Genomic DNA, 23,563 nt, shown 5'->3' with positions numbered 1-23,563 from the left:
ACGCAAATCAACCAATCCCTGCGGATGATGCGTGACCTCGTAGCTTTGTCCAAAGCCCACAATTCCCCCACATATTTTGGACAGTCAGCATAGATTTTGACAATTTAATTTGTCTCTAAATGTGTTTTTTGTTTGTTTCTTGTGTAGACAAAACAGGAACAACAACTTGTAATAATATATAAACTCTTTATTGTTGTAGCTCAGACCTACTTCCTGTTCCTGTCTACAGCGCTAAACCTGGGTAACGTTGTATATCAACATTTACTTCCGAGTTGACATGTATTTATACAACATATATTCATCCAGGGTGAGACAATTAATACCTTTTCATTTGCAGTGCTGACCGAGCAAAGAGGCAGCATTTACATGTTAGATATGTTGAAGTGTGATGATAATTTCATCAAGAAAAATGAGTCCTATAGATCGCGCTCAACAGCTCAAAAATGCTCTTAACGTGCGGGGGTAAAATATGTTGGAACATAAATGAATGTTTAAGATGGACAAATACTTTACAAGTGTAAAACACACAGATCATTTCTGCAACTTGTGGACACAGACAGTGAACAATAAGGATGTTTTATCATTATAATTACTTATTAGTTTTATTAGTTATGATTGATGAAACCAGTACAGTAATTTGACAATGATCTCCAAGTATGTTCTCTTACTGCAATCTAGTGTCTACTTTTAAGTCTCTGCTATAAAACGAGTAAAACATCAATACAGTATTTATTTTCCCATTTTTGTTGAAACCCTGTGGTTTTTTTTAGGTTAAGGTCACAAGAATCCCCTAAAATATAAACACAGAGGTGGGTAGTAACGCGCTACATTTACTCCGTTACATCTACTTGAGTAACTTTTGGGATAAATTGTACTTCTAAGAGTAGTTTTAATGCAACATACTTTTACTTTTACTTAAGTATATTTATAGAGAAGGAACGCTACTTTTACTCCGCTACTTTTATCTACATTCAGCTCGCTACTCGCTACTAATTTTTATCGATCTTTTAATGCACGCTTTGTTTGTTTTGGTCTGTCAGACAGACCTTCAAAGTGCCTGCCTTACTGGTGACGTGTCACTTCGTTCCACCAATCAGATGCAGTCACTGGTGACGTTGGACCAATCAAACAGAGCCAGGTGGTCACATGACCCGACTTAAACAAATTGAAAAACTTATCGGGGTGTTACCATTTAGTGGTAAATTGTACGGAATATGTACTGTACTGTGCAATCTACTAATAAAAGTTCCAATCAATCAATCAAAAGTGTGAAGGAAAAAAGATACTTCTTTATTTCAACCGTACATCCCGTCAAAAGCCTAAAGACTGACTGCACAGTTCCTGTCTTCACAATAAAAGTGCCGCTCCATCGCGCCTGCGCTTTCAAAACAAGAGTCTCCGAAAGCCAGCGCAAACAAGCTAGCAAGCTAAGGAGTTTAGTATATATTTTAGTATATATATATATATATATATATATATATATATATATATATATATATATATATATATATATGATATGAGTGTGTATGTTACTCATCAGTTACTCAGTACTTGAGTAGTTTTTTCACAACATACTTTTTACTTTTACTCAAGTAAATATTTGGGTGACTACTCCTTACTTTTACTTGAGTAATACATCTCTAAAGTAACAGTACTCTTACTTGAGTACAATTTCTGGCTACTCTACCCACCTCTGTATAAATATCACATTCATAAAATAACAAGTTGATTCAATGTTAAAAAAAAAGAATAAGCCTAAAAACATCACAACTTTTGATGCAAATTTTCGAAAAAAATCACCCACCCCAAAAAAAGCCTGAGAAAACCTGAAGGGACGGATATAACAAAATTGAAAATCACAAGTCAATAGAAATGAAAAAAAACGGACCAAAAACGGATGTTTATGTTCCAAAACCGGAACCGGAAGTTGAAAACCAGCGTGGTTTTGTATCCTGCGTAAGATATCATCATGGATCAATAGATTATACATATAAATGTATATATGTAAAAAGATACACCACATATCAATAGATTATACATATAAATGTATATATTTAAAAAGATACACCACATAACACCACGCGTTTTTCCAACAAGCTACTCCTGCGGTCTTGTCTTTAAATAGCAACTTCCGGTTCCGCTGTTGGTATATGAAAAAAACCTTTATTTATTTTTTTCGATTTTTGTAAGAAATATAGCTGTTTTGTTGCACTTGCACAGTGAAAATGGAACGCTTTTATTATTTGTGTTTTCAAAATAAAATTCAACTGACCCGTTCATTTGTTTTTCAATTGCTACTGATGAAAAGAAAATTCACCGAACAAATTGTTGCAAAACTGACCTCCTCGTCTCCTTTGTATCTTTTCCGCATGTCGCTGAGATCCATGCTTGCGCTGTCACACGTCGACTTCCTGCCGAGGAAATGTGCAAAGACGCTCCGTTTGCACGCAGTCGGATGGACAAGAGACGACGGATTTGCACCCAAAAATCCGACAATGTGTTTTAATGAGCGACCACTGAGTGTCCTTCTCATGCTGCTACGCCAGCCGTCACTGACGTAACTGCACCGCCGAGTTTACGTAAACACATTGAGTACGTTTTGTAACCACTGTTGGAATGTCATTTGGTATAATTAAACATCGAGTTTTATTTAAACGTTCGATAATATCGAACATGTATCGGAGCATATTAAAAAAACGTGCGCTAACGCAGTGTTTTTCGAACCTTTTTTGAGCCAAGGCACATTTTTTTCATTAAAAAAATACAGAGGCACACCACCAGCAGAAAAGGTAAAAAAATGAAACTCCACCAGGTTGTCGTGCTTTATTTTGAGTTTGTTGTTGTTTCCTGTGTGTCATGCTTTAGTTCCTGTCTTGCGCTGTTATTTTAGTGACTTTTCCTGTTTTGTTGGTGTTCTCCTGTATCAGCTTTACGCCTTCCTTTGAGCGCTATTCACTGCACCTGCTTTGTTTTCGCAATCAAGACTATTGAAGTTGTGCGTACGCTATTCTTCTTTGTGGGGACATTGTTGATTGTCATGTCATGTACGGATGTGCTTTTTGGACGCCGTCTTTGCTCCACACGCTGTAAGTTTTTGCTGTCGTCCAGCATTCTGTTTTTGTTGACTTTGTAGCCAGTTCAGTTTTACTTTTGTTTTACATCGCCATCCCTATGCTTCAGTGCCTTTTCCTAGCGGGACTTGCCTTTTGTTCATTTTTGGTTTAAGCGTTACATACCTTTTTACCTGCACGCTGTCTCCCGCTGTGCTCTGCATATTGGGATCACGGCAAACCATCCTCGACGCGTTCCGACTTCTACAAAGCAATGAACCACCTGCTGCCACCTAATGATATGGAGTATTACAAGATTACCCTGCCAAGCGCTACGCAGCACAGGCACTAGACAACGGCACATTATTATGATTATTGATTTGCAAAAAATATTTTTTGGACCAATTAGGTGAAGTTGCATAGTTTCCCACGGCACACCAGACAATATCTCACGCCGCGGCACAGTGGTTGAAAATCACTGCGCTAACGAATGTGTTTATATATTATGGTGCGTTCAGGACATACCGTGCAAATGAGAGTGGATACAACGAAAGCGGGTAAATTGGAATCTAAATGATGTCATAACTAAATGCTTGTTCTATTGTATATTGTGTATGTGGAGTCATTATTTAGCATTCTTGTGCTTCTAATATTATGTTGTTGTTTTTTTAAAAGTTATTAGATGTCTTTATTTGAACGTGACCAAAAACGCGTAGTATAAATCCAAAGCAGTATATTAACTTGATTAGTTATGTCAGGATTTTATTTTTTATTTTTTTATTTATAATTTTTTTTACAATCAACAAATAATAATAAAGTACAGAAACAGTACAAAAACAGGACAAAACAGCGCCAGGGGGTTGTAAACTCAATAAAGTAACTAAAATAGAATGCAATATATATATATATATATATATATATATATATATATATATATATATATATATATATATATATATATATATATATATATATATATATATATATATATATATATACCGTATATAACCAAATAGTAGCCCGGACGTTTATTTCACAAAATCGATTTTGGAGTCAGGCGTTTAAAAGAAGCAGGCGGTTATTTGCACAAGGCTTTTATTTATTTTTGCACCAGCCTGCACCAGGCCATTATTTGGTTACAATGGTTACTTTCCAGTATTTTTTTTTCGTACAAAAAACTTTAAATGTAAAAGCTATTGTAAACATACAAACAAAAAAATAAGAGATCAAAATGAGGAAGGCTATCAAAAGATGAGATTAACAAGGCCTCTACATGGCAGTAGTGCAACAATTGTCAAATAGAATACCAATACTAAAAATAAATAAACTTTTTGAATAAAGCTGCCTACCGGGAAAAATACAATTATGGTACCAAATACTCAAGTATAAAACCCACCATCATAACAGAACAATAATACTGTCACTTAAATAAAATAAAGGCTACAATACTCCAAGTTTTAAATAAAGCAGCATACAGGAAAAATAAAATTATGGTACCAAGTACTCTATAAAACCATCAAAACAATAATACTGCAGCAAACGCAACCCCAGTAGCATTTTAATCTAAATTATGCAAATAACAGCCCATGGGCGGCTATTTGGACATAGGCGGTTATTAGGAAGAGGCGGTTAAATTGGTTAATTCACAAAATGGGATCAGACCCCGGGCGGCTATTAGGACATGGGCGTTTATTTGCCGAAGGGCGTTTATTTGGTAATATATGGTATATGTGTAACAAAATGTAAAGCCATAGGCTCACACAAGTTCCGTAAATAATCCAAATGTGGAACGCAGCATCATAGTTTACACAGCTTTTTGGTTGTTAGAGGTGGAAAGCGTTTTAAAGTAAAATTCTAATTCTTTTTTTAAAGGCATAAAAAAAGAGGTCGGGTATTGAGAAACGTACATTTATGAATATAATACGTAGCCAAGAGTACATACTTGCCAACCCTCCCGGATTTCCCGGGAGACTCCCGAAATTCAGCGCTTTTCCCGAAAACCTCCCGGGACAAATTTTCTCCCGAAAATCTCCCGAAATTCAGGCGGACCTGAGTGACGTGTCGACAGCCTGTTTTCACGTCCGCTTTCCCACAATATAAACAGCGTGCCTGCCCAATCACGTTATAACTGTAGAATGATGGAGGGCGAGTTCTTAGTTTCTTATGTGGGTTTATTGTTAGGCAGTTTCATTAACGTCCTCCCAGCGTGGCAACAACACACAACAACAGCAGTCACGTTTTCGTCTACCGTAAAGCAGTTCGTCTGCCGTAAACAGCAATGTTGTGACACTCTTAAACAGGACAATACTGCCATCTACAGTACATGCATATGTGACATTAACATCTAGGGCTTTTAGAGAGTGCAGTGCACAACAAGGAGACAAAGCAGAATGCATCATCAGAGAGGGTGTTCAGCATGGTTAGAAAAATAGTGACAGAGAATAGAACAAGGACGGGCAATTCAACCCTTAACTCAACAATGAGTAGATGAGTGTTATGTGTGTGTATATGTGTAAATAAATGAACACTGAAATTCAAGTATTTCTCCTATTTATATATATATATATATATATATATATATATATATATATATATATATATATATATATATAGGTGTATATGTCTTGATAAGATTATCCAAAAAATAGTGCTCGATGCCGTGGTAGAGCGCAATATATGTATGTGTGGGAAAAAAATCACAAGACTACTTCATCTCTACAGGCCTGTTTCATGAGGGGTTCCCTCAATCATCAGGAGATTTTATATATCGACTTGTCCAGGGTGTACCCCGCCTTCCGCCCGATTGTAGCTGAGATAGGCTCCAGCGCCCCCCGCGACCCCAAAGGGAATAAGTGGTAGAAAATGGATGGATGGATGGACTTGTCCAGGGTGTGCCCCGCCTTCCGCCCGATTGTAGCTGAGATAGGCTCCAGCGCCCCCCGCGACCCCAAAAAGGGAATAAGCGGTAGAAAATGGATGGATGGATGTATATATATATATATATATATATATATATATATATATATATATATATATATATATATATATATATATATATATATATATATATATATATATATATATATATATATATATATATATATATATATATATATATGTATGTGTGGGAAAAAAATCACAAGACTATTTCATCTCTACAGGCCTGTTTCATGAGGGGGGTACCCTCAATCGTCAGGAGATTTTAATGGGAGCATTCGCATACCATGGTTTATATAGGGCACAGAGTGGGTGGGTACAGGCTGGCCTAGGGGCGTGGTGATTGGCTCATGTGTTACCTAGGAGGTGTTTCCGTCTATGGCGGCATGTTGTTACAATTTCGCTGCGCTTGTTGAGGGATGACAGGTCTGGACGGTAAATAATAAACAGTTTCTCTTTCAAGCATAGGTTGCATCTTTTATTACCACTATTGTAAGGTGTGCTGGATGCAAGAATTTGCCATGTTATTGAATATTCAACATTATTGTCTTTGAGGTCCCAAATGTGTTTGCTGAGTTCTGTGGTATTTCGCAGGTTTTTGTTCCTGAAAGAAGCCTTGTGATTGTTCCATCTGGTTTTGAATTCACCCTCGGTTAATCCTACATATGTGTCGGATGTGTTAATGTCCTTGCGTATTACCTTAGATTGGTAGACAACTGATGTTTGTAAGCATCCCCCGTTGAGGGGGCAATCAGGTTTCTTTCGACAGTTACATGCTTTGTTGGTTTTGGAGTCGTTCTGACTGGGGGTCGACGGCTCATTTGCAATTGTTTTGTTGTGGTTTGAGATGATTTGTCGTATATTGTTCATGCAGCTGTAGCTCAATTTGATGTTGTTCTTGTTGAATACTTTTCTTAGGTTGTTGTCTTTGGGAAAGTGTTTGTCAATCAGGTTGAGGAATTTGTGTCCAATGTTCGTTGAGACGTTTTTGCTGTATGGGGGGTTGTACCAGATGATGCCGTTTCATTTTCTGTTCTTTTTTGGCTGGTTTCCTGGCGTGGGTTCATAGGTGAGGGTGAAATTGTATCCGCTTTCATCAAGGGCTTTTTGGTACGGGGGGGTTGCTTGGTCAAATTCAGCTTTGCTAGATGACAGCATCGATAGCCTTTTATTGATTCCGGTAGGTATTCTTTTCGTGGTGGTGGGTGGATGGTTGCTGTCATGGTGCACGTATTGGAGTGTTGTGTTGGGTTTCGTGAATGGTTGGTAGCTGTTATTTCTCAGGTTGAAAGTGACGTCAAGAAAGTTGACGGTTTGCTTGTTGGCTTCAATCGTGATCCGTAGGCCGTTCTCTTTGAAAATTTGGCATATGCGCTTCTTGGTATTCTCGCTGCTCCTTGGCGAGGCGCGACACACTGCCAGTCCGTCATCACGGTAAATACCAAGGTTCAGATTGAGGCTAGCGAGCTGGGAGAGGAGGAAACTCCCAACGAGTTCACACGTTTCTGCTCCGTCAAAACTTCCCATAGTGACGTCAAATGTTGCATTGTTCTTTTTTTGCCATGGTGTATTGTTGTGGATGAGAATGGAGTTTTTTGCGTGGATGATGATGTTTCTTTCGTTGCCTGTGATTGAGTCGTAGTCTGAGGCGAAGTCTAGTGCTTGAGTCAGTAGGTCTTGCGTGATGGAAGGGTAAAATTCCTCGATATCAAAGGAGATAAAGTTGTGCTGTTGTTTGTCTTGGATGTTGTTGAACCATTTGATTACTGCTGCTGTATTTCTCCATTGGTTGAGTGGTGTTTTGTCCTTGATTTTTGTGTTGACTCTGTCCAGGATTATTTTGCTGATTTTTCCTATTTCAGATTTAGTTGGGTTTATTAGTCGGCATGTTGGGTTATTTGCGAAGTTGGGTTTGTGATCCTTCAATGTGTATATATATATATATATATATATATATATATATATATATATATATATATATATATATATATATATATATATATATATATATATATATATATATATATATAACTAGAATTCACTGAAAGTCAAGTATTTCTTTTATATATATATACTATATATATCTTTTTTTAATTTAATTTTATTTTATTATTTTTTTTATTAAATGCAAAGCACCTCAGGGAAGCAACCTAAATTTCATTGGACCTGTATCTGTACATGCACAATGACAATAAAGATCATTCATTCATTCATACTTGACTTGGTGAATTCTAGCTGTAAATATACTCCTCCCCTCTTAACCACGCCCCCAACCACGCCCCCCCCCCCGAACATGCCCCCCCCCCCCAAAAAAAGGTAAAATTCATTTAAAAAATTGTTTTCATACAGTGTAAATTCAAATAGCACATCTTTAAAACCGAGCACAAATTTGTCATGAATATTGTTGTAATATTATGTTTGTTCAAACCCACTATTTATTAGCGTTGTCATTTTCCCACTGCAGCATTTTAACGGCGTCACTTCCGGAAGACGACATCCTGTCGAAGATGGCGGCGACCTTGTGTGTGAAATTGCTACCCAAACAAGGTAATGTTGGCCAAATATTACACATTTATGTGAAATTATTTGCCTGGTATGTATGGTAATGATCGCAGTTAGCATGCAATGTCGTTAAGTGAAGCTACAGCCAAGCTAAGCCAGCATGTGTGTGGGTGCAGGATGGCTCCCCCTGATTCAGAGTGTTCGACACGGCTCCAAAGCTGTGACCCGCCACAGGAAACCTATGCACTTTTTGAAGCAGAAGCTGTTGGCTGTCACAGAGTACATCCCCCCGAAACCGGCTGCTCCACCGGACGCTTACCCGACCAAAGCCGCCGTGGTTGAGGTAACATGCGCCCCGCCGCCTTCCTCCTATGTCTAAAGCAGTGGTGTCCACAGTGAGCTCCAACAACAACAGTATAGATGTCAGAATAATCAAGCAAAACATCGGAAATTAATGAGGAAAACGTTGAAATTTTCAAACTACTAATTAATGACAATTAGTGATGGGTTGATGAGGCGTCATGAAGCGTTTCGACACATTGCAAAACTGTATACATAGTTTTCACGCCCGACTGATTTCCCATGATGCTCCGCGCGATCCGCCATTTTGAAAGGCAAGCGCACCGGTACAACATCAGCAAATTCATATATACGAACCCGTTCACAAACGTATGCATAATGGCCGAGAAACCAGCAAAAAAGAAGTATAAAGAAGGCTTGGACAACCAGACGTTGGAAAGATACAACCAGAAGACACAATGCATAGGCGTTGACCCGTACGAAGTGCCGAAACAAAGTTTCACGTATGACCACAAATGCCTCCCGGCCATAACGTACATAGACATTTTGAACTACCTCGTCAATTACACCAGTGCCTATACAATGGAGGAATTGAGGGCATTCAAGTCTCTGGAGGCGTACAACCAGTTTATTAACGGATGGGTCAGCGACGTTAAAAGCATGACTGCAAACGAGAAAGTGCTTGTAGTGGGCAGGGTATGTATATATAACGTACATTAAAACCATGTGTTTAGCGAGGACACGTCGGACTCCTTAGGATAAGGGGAGTCTGCCCAAGCCTGTCCTCTCCCATCCACTTATATTTATTTATATATGTGATAAATTTGTTAATTTATTCAATTTGTTAGTTTTGATAATGCCCAACTGAAGAGTATAAAATATAATTCACGAGTATGACAATTTTTTTTCACTTAAATCCCAGATTGAAATGGAAAATATATGAATTTAAAGTATGCCCCCTCTCAATAACCCCCAGCCCACACACACCTTGTTATGCGCCTGTATAGCATACTAAGTGGGTTACTGGTGGTGTATGGACTACTTATGTATATACACTGATGGTGACTGAATGTATTCGAAAAACTAACAATCCATTGAGATCTACAACTCATTTCGTGTACAAGCAACCTGGGCTGAGATGGGCGCTATATATCCTGAGGGGGGGGGGGGGGGGGGGGGGCTTTCGCTTTCGTGGTCCATCCCATAAAGGGCTTCGAGAATAGCAAATTGACAAAAAAATAAACAATACATCGTTCTAAAATGTTTAATAAACAGATTGAGACGTAATCCTACCTGTTACAAAGTGATCAGAACATATTTTGGAATGTTGAGATGGCTCCTCTTTCCTGTTGATGCTTGCCAACCACAAGCGTCGTCTCTCCTCGCTGATTTTCCTTGTCTGTTCTCCTTCGTTGTGTCTAATTTTAGGAATACTGAAAAATCCTCGCTGCACTGATCCATCCCGTCGATTTGTACATCCATTCACCCAACAGGAAATAACCATTATGCGCCTTTCACCAGTGTTTGCTCGAAGCTATTGTCAATAATCGTGAAGCGTGTCAACTAGGCCAGGTGTGTTTTGTTTGCCTCCCAAGATGGCGGATGACCCGGGATAACCCGGATGTGTGTCACGTAAACACCATGTATTGATACTGTGTCACTAAATACTGCCATCTGCTGGACATTAAAGGGGAACATTATCACCAGACCTATGTACCGTATTTTCCGCACCATTAGCCGCACCTAAAAACCACAAATTTACTCAAAAGCTGACAGTGCGGCTTTTAACCCGGTGCGCTTTATATATGGATAAATATTAAGATTCATTTTCATAAAGTTTCGGTCTCGCAACTTCGGTAAACAGCCGCCATCTTTTTTCCCGGTAGAACAGGAAGCGCTTCTTCTTCTACGCAAGCAACCGCCAAGGTAAGCACCCGCCCCCATAGAACAGGAAGCGCTTCTTCTTCTACTGTAAGCAACCACCCGCCCCCGGAAGAAGAAGAAGAAGAAGCGCGCGGATTTTCGTTTCATTTCCTTTGTGTGTTTACATCTGTAAAGACTTTCCAGCCGGCGTCATCATAAAAGCTAACTCGAAGGGATGGATGGATGAAGAAAAGATGAGCGAGTGGTTAAGGGAAGTTTACGCGAAGAGGCCGGGTGGCTTTTTTCACACAGCTCCGTCCATGTTGATATACGACTCTATGCGCGCCCACATCACAGATGGTGTCAAAAAACAAGTGAAGCACACAAATACAACACTCGCCGTCATTCCGGGTGGATTAACCAAAGAACTCCAACCGCTGGATATTGGTGTCAACAGGGCATTCAAATCACGACTGCCAACGGCGTGGGAACAATGGATGACCGAAGGCGAACACACCTTCACTAAGACAGGCAGACAGCGCCGGACGACATACGCCAACATCTGCCAGTGGATCGTAAATGCCTGGGCAGATATTTCGGTCACAACTGTGGTCCGAGCTTTCCGGAAGGCAGGATTCATAGAACTGCTGGACAACAGTGACACTGACTCCGATGACTTCGACGAGACGGAACCGGCCATTTTGGATCCCACATTTGCCCAACTTTTCAATTCGGACACCGAAGACGAAGAATTCGAAGGATTTACGAATGAAGAATAACTTCAGAAAGTGAGCGCTATGTTTATTTTGTGTGTTGTGACATTAACGTTCGAGCAACATTATGTTGCTATTGCTCTGCACTATTTTGAATTTTACTATGTTTGTGATTGCACATTTGCGTACATTTTGGGACAGAGTTGTTAGAACGCTGGTTTTTAATATATTATTAAAGTTTGACTGACCTATCTGACTGTTTTTTTGACATTCCCTTTAGCGCAGCGTAGGCGCGGCTTATAGTCCGGGGCGGCTTATAGGTGGACAAAGTTTTGAAATATGCCATTCATTGAAGGTGCGGCTAATAACCCGGGGCGGCTTATAGTGCGGAAAATACGGTAAGCGTCAATATATACCTTGATGTTGCAGAAAAAAGACCGTATATTTTTTTAACCGATTTACGAACTCTAAATGGGTGGATTTTGGCGAATTAAACGCCTTTCTAGTATTCGCTCTCGGAGAAGCAATCCGCCATTTTCTCAAACACCGAGTCAAATCAGCTCTGTTATTTTCCGTTTTTTTTCGACTGTTTTCCGTACCTTGGAGACATCATGCCTCGTCGGTGTGTTGTCGGAGGGTGTAACAACACGAACAGGGACGGATTCAAGATGCACCAGTGGCCCAAAGATGCGAAAGTGGCAAGAAATTGGACGTTTGTTCCGCACACTTTACCGACGAAAGCTATGCTACAACAGAGCAGGCAAGAATGTGTGGATATCCTGCGACACTCAAAGCAGATGCATTTCCAACGAAAAAGTCAAAGAAATCTGCCGCCAGACCCCCATTGAATCTGCCGGAGTGTGTGAGCAATTCAGGGACAAAGGTCCTCTGTAGCACGGCAAGCAATGGCGGCAGTTTGTTCCCGCAGACGAGCGAGCTAAACCCCCTGGATGTCTTGACTCACACCGTCCCTTATGCCACCGAAGATGATCAAGAGAAGAATATCGACTCTAGCTTCCCTGGCCTGCTGACATGAGGGTATGTCTACAGAATATATTAACTGATGAAAATTGGGCTGTCTGCACTCTCAAAGTGCATGTTGTTGCCAAATGTATTTCATATGCTGTAAACCTAGTTCATAGTTGTTAGTTTCCTTTAATGCCAAACAAACACATACCAATCGTTGGTTAGAAGGCGATCGCCGAATTCGTCCTCGCTTTCTCCCGTGTCGCTGGCTGTCGTGTTGTTTTCGTCGGTTTCGCTTACGTACGGTTCAAACCGATTTTGCTCAATAGCTTCAGTTTCTTCTTCAATTTCGTTTTCGCTACCTGCCTCCACACTACAACCATCCGTTTCAATACATGCGTAATCTGTTGAATCGCTTAAGCCGCTGAAATCCGAGTCTGAATCCGAGCTAATGTCGCTATAGCTTGCTGTTCTATGCGCCATGTTTGTTTGAGTTGGCTTCACTATGTGACGTCACAGGAAAATGGACGGGTGTATATAACGATGGTTAAAATCAGGCACTTTGAAGCTTTTTTTAGGGATATTGCGGGATGGGTAACATTTTGAAAAAAACTTCGAAAAATAAAAAAAGCCACTGGGAACTGATTTTTAATGGTTTTAACCCTTCTGAAATTGTGATCATGTTCCCCTTTAAATGGACCGACTCAACTGACACTGATTTTATGACCTAGTACAGTGATTTTCAACCACTGTGCCGCGGCACACTAGGTTGTTGGACTCTTTGGTTCCTGTTTTCACTACATTGTTTTGTCACCATAGCAACCATTAGTTTCACCTAGTTCACATTTTCACTCACGCACCTGTTGTCAATCATGTCTTTGTTAATTAAGCCGATAGTTACCAGGAAGTCAGCCTGGCGACATTAACTCTGTTACCGCTGTTACCCTTGACATCCATGCTATCTGCTATCACCATAGCTCAGTGGTTCTCAACCTTTTTTCAGTGATGTACCCCCTGTGAACATTTTTTTAATTCAAGTACCCCCTAATCAGAGCAAAGCATTTTTGGTTGAAAAAAAGAGATAAAGAAGTAAAATACGGCACTATGTCATCAGTTTCTGATTTATTAAATTGTGTAACAGTGCAAAATATTGCTCATTTGTAGTGGTCTTTCTTGAACTATTTGGAAAAAAAGATATACAAATAACTAAAAACTTGTTGAAAAATAAAGAAGTGATTCAATTATAAATAAACATTTCTACACATAGCAGTAATCATCAACTTAAAGTGCCCTCTTTGGGGATTGTAATAGAGATCCATCTGGATTCATGAACTTAATTCTAAACATTTCTTCACAAAAAAATATATTTATGTAACATGTCCACAAAAAATCTAGCTGTCAACACTGAATATTGCATTGTTGCCTTTCTTTTCACAGTTCTTTTTGACAGACATTATAGTGAGAAACCTGACCTTGTGCGTCACTGAGTTTATTAAACTTACATTCATATTTTGTTGAAGTATTATTCAATAAATATATTTATAAAGGATTTTTGAATTGTTGATATTTTTAGAATATTTAAAAAAAAAAATCTCACGTACCCCTTGGCATACCTTCAAGTACCCCAAGGGGTACGCGTACCCCCATTTGAGAACCACTGCCATAGCTCATGCTTCATGCCACGCCACAGTAAGTCTTTTTGTTTCATGTCCATAGCTTTTGCCCAAGTACTAGTTTTTGCTTTCGTTAGCCAAGTTTGTACTTCCGCCTTGTGCATGCTTTTTGTTCACTCTTTTTGTTAGAATTAAATCATGTCCTTACCTTCACGCCATGTCCGCTCCAGTTTGTCTTGCATCTCGGGAAAACAAACCCCCCACAGTCCACGTCGTGACAGGATCGATTCCTACATTTGTGGTATCATCCAAAACTAATGTAAAGTATCAAACAACAGAAAAACAAGTGATTATTACATTTTAACAGAAGTGTAGATAGAACATGTTAAAAGAGAAAGTAAGCAGATATTAACAGTAAATGAACAAGTAGATTAATACTTCATTTTTACAGCTTGTCCTTTATAATTTTGACAAAATAATAGAATGGAAAATGACACAATATGTTACTGCATTTGTCAGCAGACTAAATTAGGAGCCTTTGTTTGTTTACTTACTACTAAAAAGACATGTTGTCTTATATGTTCACTATTTTATTTAAGGACTTAACTGCAATAAGAAACATATGATTAATGTACCCTAAGATTTTTTGTTAAAATAAAGCCAATAATGCAATTTTTTTGTGGTCCCCTTTATTTAGAAAAGTACCGAACATTTTTTAGTACCAGTACCAAAATATTGGTATCATTACAACACTAATATAAATATACGCGCACACACACACACACACACACACATGCTGTACAACCGTGTTTTTCAACCACTGTGCCGCGGCACACTAGTGTGCCGTGAGATATTGTCTGGTGTGCCGTGGGAAACTATGCAACTTCACCTAATTGGTCCAAAAAATATTTTTTGCAAATCAATAATTATAATAATATGCCGTTGTCTAGTGCCTGTGCTGTGTAGCGCTTGGCAGGGTAATCTTGTAATACTCCATATCAGTAGGTGGCAGCAGGTAGTTCATTGCTTTGTAGAAGTCGGAACGCGCCGAGGATGGTTTGCCGTGATCCCAATATGCAGAGCACAGCGGGAGACAGCGTGCAGGTAAAAAGGTATGTAACGCTTAAACCAAAAATGAACAAAAGGCAAGTCCCGCTAGGAAAAGGCACTGAAGCATAGGGATGGCTATGTAAAACAGAAGTAAAACTGAACTGGCTACAAAGTAAACAAAAACAGAATGCTGGACGACAGCAAAAACTTACAGCGTGTGGAGCAAAGACGGCGTCCAAAAAGCACATCCGGACATGACATGACAATCAACAATGTCCTCACAAAGAAGAATAGCGTACGCACAACTTCAATAGTCTTGATTGCGAAAACAAAGCAGGTGCGGTGAATAGCGGCAAAGGAAGGCGTGAAGCTGATACAGGAGAACACCAACAAAACAGGAAAAGTCACTAAAATAACAGCGCAAGACAGGAACTAAAGCATGACACACAGGAAACAACAACAAACTCAAAATAAGGCACGACAACCTGGTGGAGTTTCATTTTTTTACCTTTTCTGCTGGTGGTGTGCCTCTGTATTTTTGTTATGAAAAAAATGTGCCTTGGCTCAAAAAAGTTTGAAAAACACTGACCTAGTATATACAAGAATATAAACCAAGTCACTGTATTTCTTTTAGGATTATTTCATATTTTCATTTAAATAAAAATATATTTTTATCTTTTTTAGATACAGTCAATAAATGTGAACATGTATCATAACATGGAAATCTAAGAGAACGTGTTGTGAATGAGGATGCTTGTGGACTGGGAATTTTTATTTAATTATTTTTTTTACACATTTTTATTTTAAAAACAACAGTTTTTCCAACGTATTAAATTTTAGACGATTTCTCTTCTTAGTTATTATCCTGGGTGTCTCTGGAACTTCATTTTCATGCCTCGCCCGTTAATGCCTCAGCATTGAGGAGGTGGATTTGTTTATGTACAACAATTCTGTCGTACAAATGCGACATTTAACCTGCAGGAATAATGAATAGTAAACTAAGAATCATTTTGAAGAGATTTTGAATTCTAATAGATCAAGTGGAAACTTTGAGAGAACAGGATGAAATGAACACAAATACCTTTTTTTCCGATATATGATCAAAATATTCCCACACGGCGGAAATCTTTCTTTTTGCCTGAGGCTGCTCCATGATCTCCGACGACGATAAATGACCGACGACAGAAGTGCAGCGATTCTGTTGGCAGCAGCATCTCGTTGACAGATGCGCTTCCTTATAAACACAGTGTGGCGCGCAGGCGTCAGTTCGACACAGTTCGCGTATCGGTCACGTGACCGAAACAGCTCATGATCGGTCACGTGAGTTTTTAAAAGCGGTACGCGCACCGACACAGGGTTTTGCTCTATGAGCTCGACGCATGCGCCGATATATCGGTGTTGCCGGACCCATCACTAATGATAATATACAGGTAAAAGCCAGTAAATTAGAATATTTTGAAAAACTTGATTTATTTCAGTAATTGCATTCAAAAGGTGTAACTTGTACATTATATTTATTCATTGCACACAGACTGATGCATTCAAATGTTTATTTCATTTAATTTTGATGATTTGAAGTGGCAACAAATGAAAATCCAAAATTCCGTGTGTCACAAAATTAGAATATTACTTAAGGCTAATACAAAAAAGGGATTTTTAGAAATGTTGGCCAACTGAAAAGTATGAAAATGAAAAATATGAGCATGTACAATACTCAATACTTGGTTGGAGCTCCTTTTGCCTCAATTACTGCGTTAATGCGGCGTGGCATGGAGTCGATGAGTTTCTGGCACTGCTCAGGTGTTATGAGAGCCCAGGTTGCTCTGATAGTGGCCTTCAACTCTTCTGCGTTTTTGGGTCTGGCATTCTGCATCTTCCTTTTCACAATACCCCACAGATTTTCTATGGGGCTAAGGTCAGGGGAGTTGGCGGGCCAATTTAGAACAGAAATACCATGGTCCGTAAACCAGGCACGGGTAGATTTTGCGCTGTGTGCAGGCGCCAAGTCCTGTTGGAACTTGAAATCTCCATCTCCATAGAGCAGGTCAGCAGCAGGAAGCATGAAGTGCTCTAAAACTTGCTGGTAGACGGCTGCGTTGACCCTGGATCTCAGGAAACAGAGTGGACCGACACCAGCAGATGACATGGCACCCCAAACCATCACCCAACCATGCAAATTTTGCATTTCCTTTGGAAATCGAGGTCCCAGAGTCTGGAGGAAGACAGGAGAGGCACAGGATCCACGTTGCCTGAAGTCTAGTGTAAAGTTTCCACCATCAGTGATGGTTTGGGGTACCATGTCATCTGCTGGTGTCGGTCCACTCTGTTTCCTGAGATCCAGGGTCAACGCAGCCGTCTACCAGCAAGTTTTAGAGCACTTCATGCTTCCTGCTGCTGACCTGCTCTATGGAGATGGAGATTTCAAGTTCCAACAGGACTTGGCGCCTGCACACAGCGCAAAATCTACCCACGCCTGGTTTACGGACCATGGTATTTCTGTTCTAAATTGGCCCGCCAACTCCCCTGACCATAGCCCCATAGAAAATCTGTGGGGTATTGTGAAAAGGAAGATGCAGAATGCCAGACCCAAAAACGCAGAAGAGTTGAAGGCCACTATCAGAGCAACCTGGGCTCTCATAACACCTGAGCAGTGCCAGAAACTCATCGACTCCATGCCACGCCGCATTAACGCAGTAATTGAGGCAAAAGGAGCTCCAACCAAGTATTGAGTATTGTACATGCTCATATTTTTCATTTTCATACTTTTCAGTTGGCCAACATTTCTAAAAATCCCTTTTTTGTATTAGCCTTAAGTAATATTCTAATTTTGTGACACACGGAATTTTGGATTTTCATTTGTTGCCACTTCAAATCATCAAAATGAAATGAAATAAACATTTGAATGCATCAGTCTGTGTGCAATGAATAAATATAATGTACAAGTTACACCTTTTGAATGCAATTACTGAAATAAATCAAGTTTTTCAAAATATTCTAATTTACTGGCTTTTACCTGTATATCGTGTATCGTGACATGGCCTAAAAATATCGAGATATTAAAAAAAGGCCATATCGCCCAGCCCTAATACCAAAGTACAGGAGCGTATCTAGTCGATATTTTTTGGCATCACAACATCTTCCTTTGTTTAAAAAAAAAATTATATTATGTTTATAAACTCAGGAAATATGTCCCTGGACACCTGAGGACTTTGAATATGACCAATGTATCATCCTGTAACGACTTGGTATCGGATTGATACCTAAATTTGTGGTATCATCCAAAACTAATGTAAAGCATCCAAATAACAGAAGAATAAGTGATTATTACATTTTAACAGAAGTGTAGATCAACCATGTTGAAAGAGAAAGTAAGCAGATATTAAAAGTAAATGAACAAGTAGATTAATAATTCATTTTCTACCACTTGTATTTAATAATGTTGACAAAATAATAGAAGGAGAAATGACACAATATGTTACTGCATATGTCAGCAGCTAAATTAGGAGCCTTTGTTTACATACTACAAACCCCGTTTCCATATTAGTTGGGAAATTGTGTTAGATGTAAATATAAACAGAATACAATGATTTGCAAATCCTTTTCAACCCATATTCAGTTGAATGCACTACAAAGACAAGATATTTGATGTTCAAACTCATAAACTTTATTTTTTTTTTGCAAATAATAATTAACTTAGAATTTCATGGCTGCAACACGTGCCAAAGTAGTTGGGAAAGGGCATGTTCACCACTGTGTTACATGGCCTTTCCTTTTAACAACACTCAGTAAACGTTTGGGAACTGAGGAGACACATTTTTTAAGCTTCTCAGGTGGAATTCTTTCCCATTCTTGCTTGATGTACAGCTTAAGTTGTTCAACAGTCCGGGGGTCTCCGTTGTGGTATTTTAGGCTTCATAATGCGCCACACATTTTCGATGGGAGACAGGTCTGGACTGCAGGCAGGCCAGTCTAGTACCCGCACTCTTTTACTATGAAGCCACGTTGATCTAACACGTGGCTTGGCATTGTCTTGCTGAAATAAGCAGGGGCGTCCATGGTAACGTTGCTTGGATGGCAACATATGTTGCTCCAAAACCTGTATGTACCTTTCAGCATTAATGGCGCCTTCACAGACGTGTAGGTTACCCATGTCTTGGGCACTAATACACCCCTATACCATCACACATGCTGGCTTTTCAACTTTGCACCTATAACAATCCGGATAGTTCTTTTCCTCTTTGGTCCGGAGGACACGACGTCCACGGTTTCCAAAAACAATTTGAAATGTGGACTCGTCAGACAACAGAACACTTTTCCACTTTGTATCAATTCATCTTAGATGAGCTCAGGCCCAGCGAAGCCAACGGAGTTTCTGGGTGTTGTTGATAAACGGTTTTCGCCTTGCATAGGAGAGTTTTAACTTGCACTTACAGATGTAGCGACCAACTATAGTTACTGACAGTGGGTTTCTGAAGTGTTCCTGAGCCCATGTGGTGATATCCTTTACACACTGATGTCGCTTGTTGATGCAGTACAGCCTGAGGGATCGAAGGTCACGAACTTAGCTGCTTACGTGCAGTGATTTCTCCAGATTCTCTGAACCCTTTGATGATATTACGGAGCGTAGATGGTGAAATCCCTCAATTCCTTGCGATAGCTGGTTGAGAAAGGTTTTTCTTAAACTGTTCAACAATTTGCTCACGCATTTGTTGACAAAGTGGTGACCCTCGCCCCATCCTTGTTTGTGAATGACTGAGCATTTCATGGAATCTACTTTTATACCCAATCATGGCACCCACCTGTTCCCAATTTGCCTGTTCACCTGTGGGATGTTCCAAATAAGTGTTTGATGAGCATTCCTCAACTTTATCAGTATTTATTGCCACCTTTCCCAACTTCTTTGTCACGTGTTGCTAGCATCAAATTCTAAAGTTAATGATTTTTTGCAAAAAAAAAAAAAAGTTTATCAGTTTGAACATCAAATATGTTGTCTTTGTAGCATATTCAACTGAATATGGGTTGAAAATGATTTGTAAATCATTGTATTCCGTTTATATTGACATCTCCCAACTCGTATGGAAACAAGGTTTGTAATACAAGACAAGTTGTCTTGTATGTTCACTATTTTATTTAAGGACAAACTAGCAATAAGAAACATATGTTTAATGTACCCTAAGATTTTTTGTTAAAATAAAGCCAATAATGCAATTTTTTGTGGTCCCCTTTATTTAGAAAAGTACCGAAAAGTATCAAAATAATTTTGGTACCTGGACAACACTAACACACACATATATATATATATATATATATATATATATATATATATATATATATATATATATATACACACACACGTTTCAGTATGTGGAAAAAGTTTGGACATCCCTGACGTAAAACCTTCTTTTGTATTATCACCTCCTTATTGGAAAGCTTTTAAATGGGTGTCACCGGGGGCCTCCGCTCCCCCGATATGCTCTAATGTTTTGCCTGAAGAAGAAGTAATACAAAACTATGCAAGCACAACTTTCACATCATCTGTTATTCGACCTGTCCCAACAGGAGAGCACCTTTGCAAGGCTGCTGAAGAGGGACCTGCAGAAGGTCTTCCAGGAGTGCAAGATGGTCGCTGTGGCCCAGAACAACGGCTGCAACGCAAACGACATGATAGTGCTCAAGAACAGACTGCTGAAACATGACATCCGTGTCAAGTTCTACTCCAACCAGGTAAAGGTGGATGACTTAAAAAAATAAATAAAAATAAATATTTTTTAATTTTTTGTCTATTTTAATCTATTTTTATGTATGTATATATATATATATATATATATATATATATATATATATCTAATTATTATTTTTTTTAAATGTATTTTATCTATTTATTTAATTTTTAATGGGGAACATTATCACCAGACCTATGTAAGCGTCAATATATACCTTGATGTTGCAGAAAAAAGACCATATATTTTTTTAACCGATTTCCGAACTCTAAATGGGTGAATTTTGGCGAATGAAACGCCTTTCTAATATTCGCTCTCGGAGCGAACGTGACGTCACATCGGGAAGCAATCCGCCATTTTCTCAAACACCGAGTCAAATCAGCTCTGTTATTTTCCGTTTTTCCGACTGTTTTCCGTACCTTGGAGACATCATGCCTCGTCGGTGTGTTGTCGGAGGGTGTAACAACACGAACAGGGACGGATTCAAGTTGCACCAGTGGCCCAAAGATGCGAAAGTGGCAAGAAATTGGACGTTTGTTCCGCACACTTTACCGACGAAAGCTATGCTACGACAGAGATGGCAAGAATGTGTGGATATCCTGCGACACTCAAAGCAGATGCATTTCCAACGATAAAGTCAAAGAAATCTGCCGCCAGACCCCCATTGAATCTGCCGGAGTGTGTGAGCAATTCAGGGACAAAGGACCTCGGTAGCACGGCAAGCAATGGCGGCAGTTTGTTCCCGCAGACGAGCGAGCTAAACCCCCTGGATGTCTTGGCTCACACCGTCCCTTATGCCACCGAAAATGATCAAGAGAAGAATATCGACCCTAGCTTCCCTGCCTGCTGACATCAACCCCAAAACTGGACAGATCAGCTTTCAGGAAAAGAGGTATGTCTACAGAATATATTAATTGATGAAAATTGGGCTGTCTGCACTCTCAAAGTGCATGTTGTTGCCAAATGTATTTCATATGCTGTAAACCTAGTTCATGGTTGTTAGTTTCCTTTAATGCCAAACAAACACATACCAATCGTTGGTTAGAAGGCGATCGCCGAATTCGTCCTCGCTTTCTCCCGTGTCGCTGGCTGTCGTGTCGTTGTCGTCTGTTTCGCTTGCATACGGGTCAAACCGATATGGCTCAATAGCTTCAGTTTCTTCTTCAATTTCGTTCAATTTGGCTTCACTATGTGACGTCACAGGAAAATGGACGGGTGTTTATAACGATGGTTAAAATCAGGCACTTTGAAGCTTTTTTTAGGGATATTGCGTGATGGGTAAAATTTTGAAAAAAACTTCGAAAAATATAATGAGCCACTGGGAACTGATTTTTAATGGTTTTAACCCTTCTGAAATTGTGATAATGTTTAAGTCTGAGCATTACAATTAGAAGAGTAACATGCTTGTGTGCAGGTGATGCGCTCGTTTCTGAATGAGAGCATATACAGCAACTTGGCTCCTCTCTTTATCGGGCCCACGGTGCTGTTTGTCAGCAAAGAGCCCAAGGCCAAGCAGATGCTGGCGACGCTGCGTGTCAGCCCACAGATGGTCCTACTCGGTACGTTCATTTGTTAAGACACAGCACGGGCGGTACATTGACTTGGCCGCGCTGTCCCGCAGGCGCGTGCATAGACGACACGTTGCTGAGCGCACAGGGTGTGCTGCGCTACTCCAAGCTGCCGTCGGTCAGCGTGGTCCAGGGCGAGCTGGTGGGCGGCCTGAGCTTGCTGGCATCCCACACCGCCTCCTTGCTGCAGCGACACCCCGCCCACCTGACGGCGCTGCTGCAGCAGCACGTCGCGCAGCAGGACGGAGACGCTCCTCCCAAAGCGGAGGAAGCCACGTGAGAGGAACTAATCACTGACTGACAATATGGACATGTGCACAAGTGTGTTTGAAGGAACATGCAGCCTGAAGGCTTTTCACACAATCCTCAGTAAAACCATCTTTATTTACATGACGTGCTGAAACGTTAATCATGATGTCGGTTTGCTCAATCTGAGTAGTCATGTGCGATACCACTGATTTTCTTACCGATCTGATACCAAGTAAAATTCAGACTGCTATCGGCAATACCGTTCCGATACCGATACTTTGTGCAAATATACCTAACATGTCTGCTAAAGTTTAAAGAGTTGTGTATTTTCAAATAATAACATAGCTATCAAAAAACAAAACTGTAAAAATGTACCGGTAAGCAAAAAGAGCAAAAACTCCGAATGTAATAAGAAAAAGTTAAACATTTAAAATGAATGATTATATACTTACTCACCTATAACACAAAGTTGTGTCTTTAAATATATATCTATATACCGTATTTTCCGCACTATAAGGCGCACCGGATTATTAGCCGCACCTTCAATGAATGGCATATTTCATAACTTTGTCCACCAATAAGCCGCCCCGGACTATAAGCCGCGCCTACGCTGCGCTAAAGGGAATGTCAAAAAAACAGTCAGATAGGTCAGTCAAACTTTAATAATATATTAAAAACCAGCGTTCTAACAACTCTGTTCACTCCCAAAATGTACGCAAATGTGCAATCACAAACATAGTAAAATTCAAAATAGTGCAGAGCAATAGCAACATAATGTTGCTCGAACGTTAATGTCACAACACACAAAATAAACATAGCGCTCACTTTCTGAAGTTATTCTTCATTCGTAAATCCTTCGTCTTCGGTGTCCGAAGTGAAAAGTTGGGCAAATTTACGATCCACTGGCAGATGTTGGCGTCGTCTGGCGCTGCCTCCTCGTCTTAGTGAAGGTGTGTTCGCCTTCTGTCATCCATTGTTCCCACGCAGTTAGCAGTCTAGCTTCGAATGCCCTGTTGACACCAATATCTAGCG

General features: G+C 39.8%; 2 protein-coding genes across 3 annotated transcripts in view; one reads left to right on the top strand and one right to left on the bottom strand.

Annotated features, from left to right (window-relative positions):
• pnpo (pyridoxamine 5'-phosphate oxidase) overlaps positions 1–2,565 on the bottom strand; it is a 13,378-nt gene extending 10,813 nt beyond the window's left edge. Inside the window, exon 1 of the mRNA XM_061931993.1 lies at positions 2,342–2,565. Coding sequence (XP_061787977.1) covers positions 2,342–2,533 — 192 coding nt within the window. The 5' untranslated portion in view covers positions 2,534–2,565. The remainder of the gene's footprint in view (positions 1–2,341) is intronic.
• mrpl10 (mitochondrial ribosomal protein L10) lies at positions 2,565–23,563 on the top strand. Of its 2 annotated transcripts, none has more exons than XM_061931995.2 (6): positions 2,565–2,789; positions 8,452–8,534; positions 8,666–8,832; positions 20,554–20,718; positions 22,129–22,273; positions 22,336–23,561. In XM_061931995.2, exons 2-6 carry the CDS (start codon positions 8,495–8,497, stop codon positions 22,560–22,562), a joined length of 744 nt encoding a protein of 247 aa, XP_061787979.1. In that variant the 5' UTR covers positions 2,565–2,789; positions 8,452–8,494; the 3' UTR covers positions 22,563–23,561. The 2 variants fall into 2 exon arrangements, with proteins under 2 accessions (XP_061787979.1, XP_061787978.1); XM_061931994.2 differs by lacking the exon at positions 2,565–2,789 and adding an exon at positions 3,028–3,086 and having other exon boundaries at positions 22,336–23,563.

Source organism: Nerophis lumbriciformis, linkage group LG39, assembly GCF_033978685.3.
Source record: "Nerophis lumbriciformis linkage group LG39, RoL_Nlum_v2.1, whole genome shotgun sequence".
NCBI lineage: Eukaryota > Metazoa > Chordata > Actinopteri > Syngnathiformes > Syngnathidae > Nerophis > Nerophis lumbriciformis.
Note: the sequence above shows the minus strand (reverse complement) of the source record. Positions and strands in the feature narration are given on the sequence as shown.

Bases quoted from the DNA above. Each gene is read 5' to 3' on its own strand.
- mrpl10 (XM_061931994.2), top strand. From the start codon at position 3,043: ATGTACGGATGTGCTTTTTGGACGCCGTCTTTGCTCCACACGCT. The intron at 8,535-8,665 runs GTAATGTTGGCC...GTGTGGGTGCAG, and splicing joins GAAATTGCTACCCAAACAAG to GATGGCTCCCCCTGATTCAG. The intron at 22,274-22,335 runs GTACGTTCATTT...GCTGTCCCGCAG, and splicing joins CCCACAGATGGTCCTACTCG to GCGCGTGCATAGACGACACG.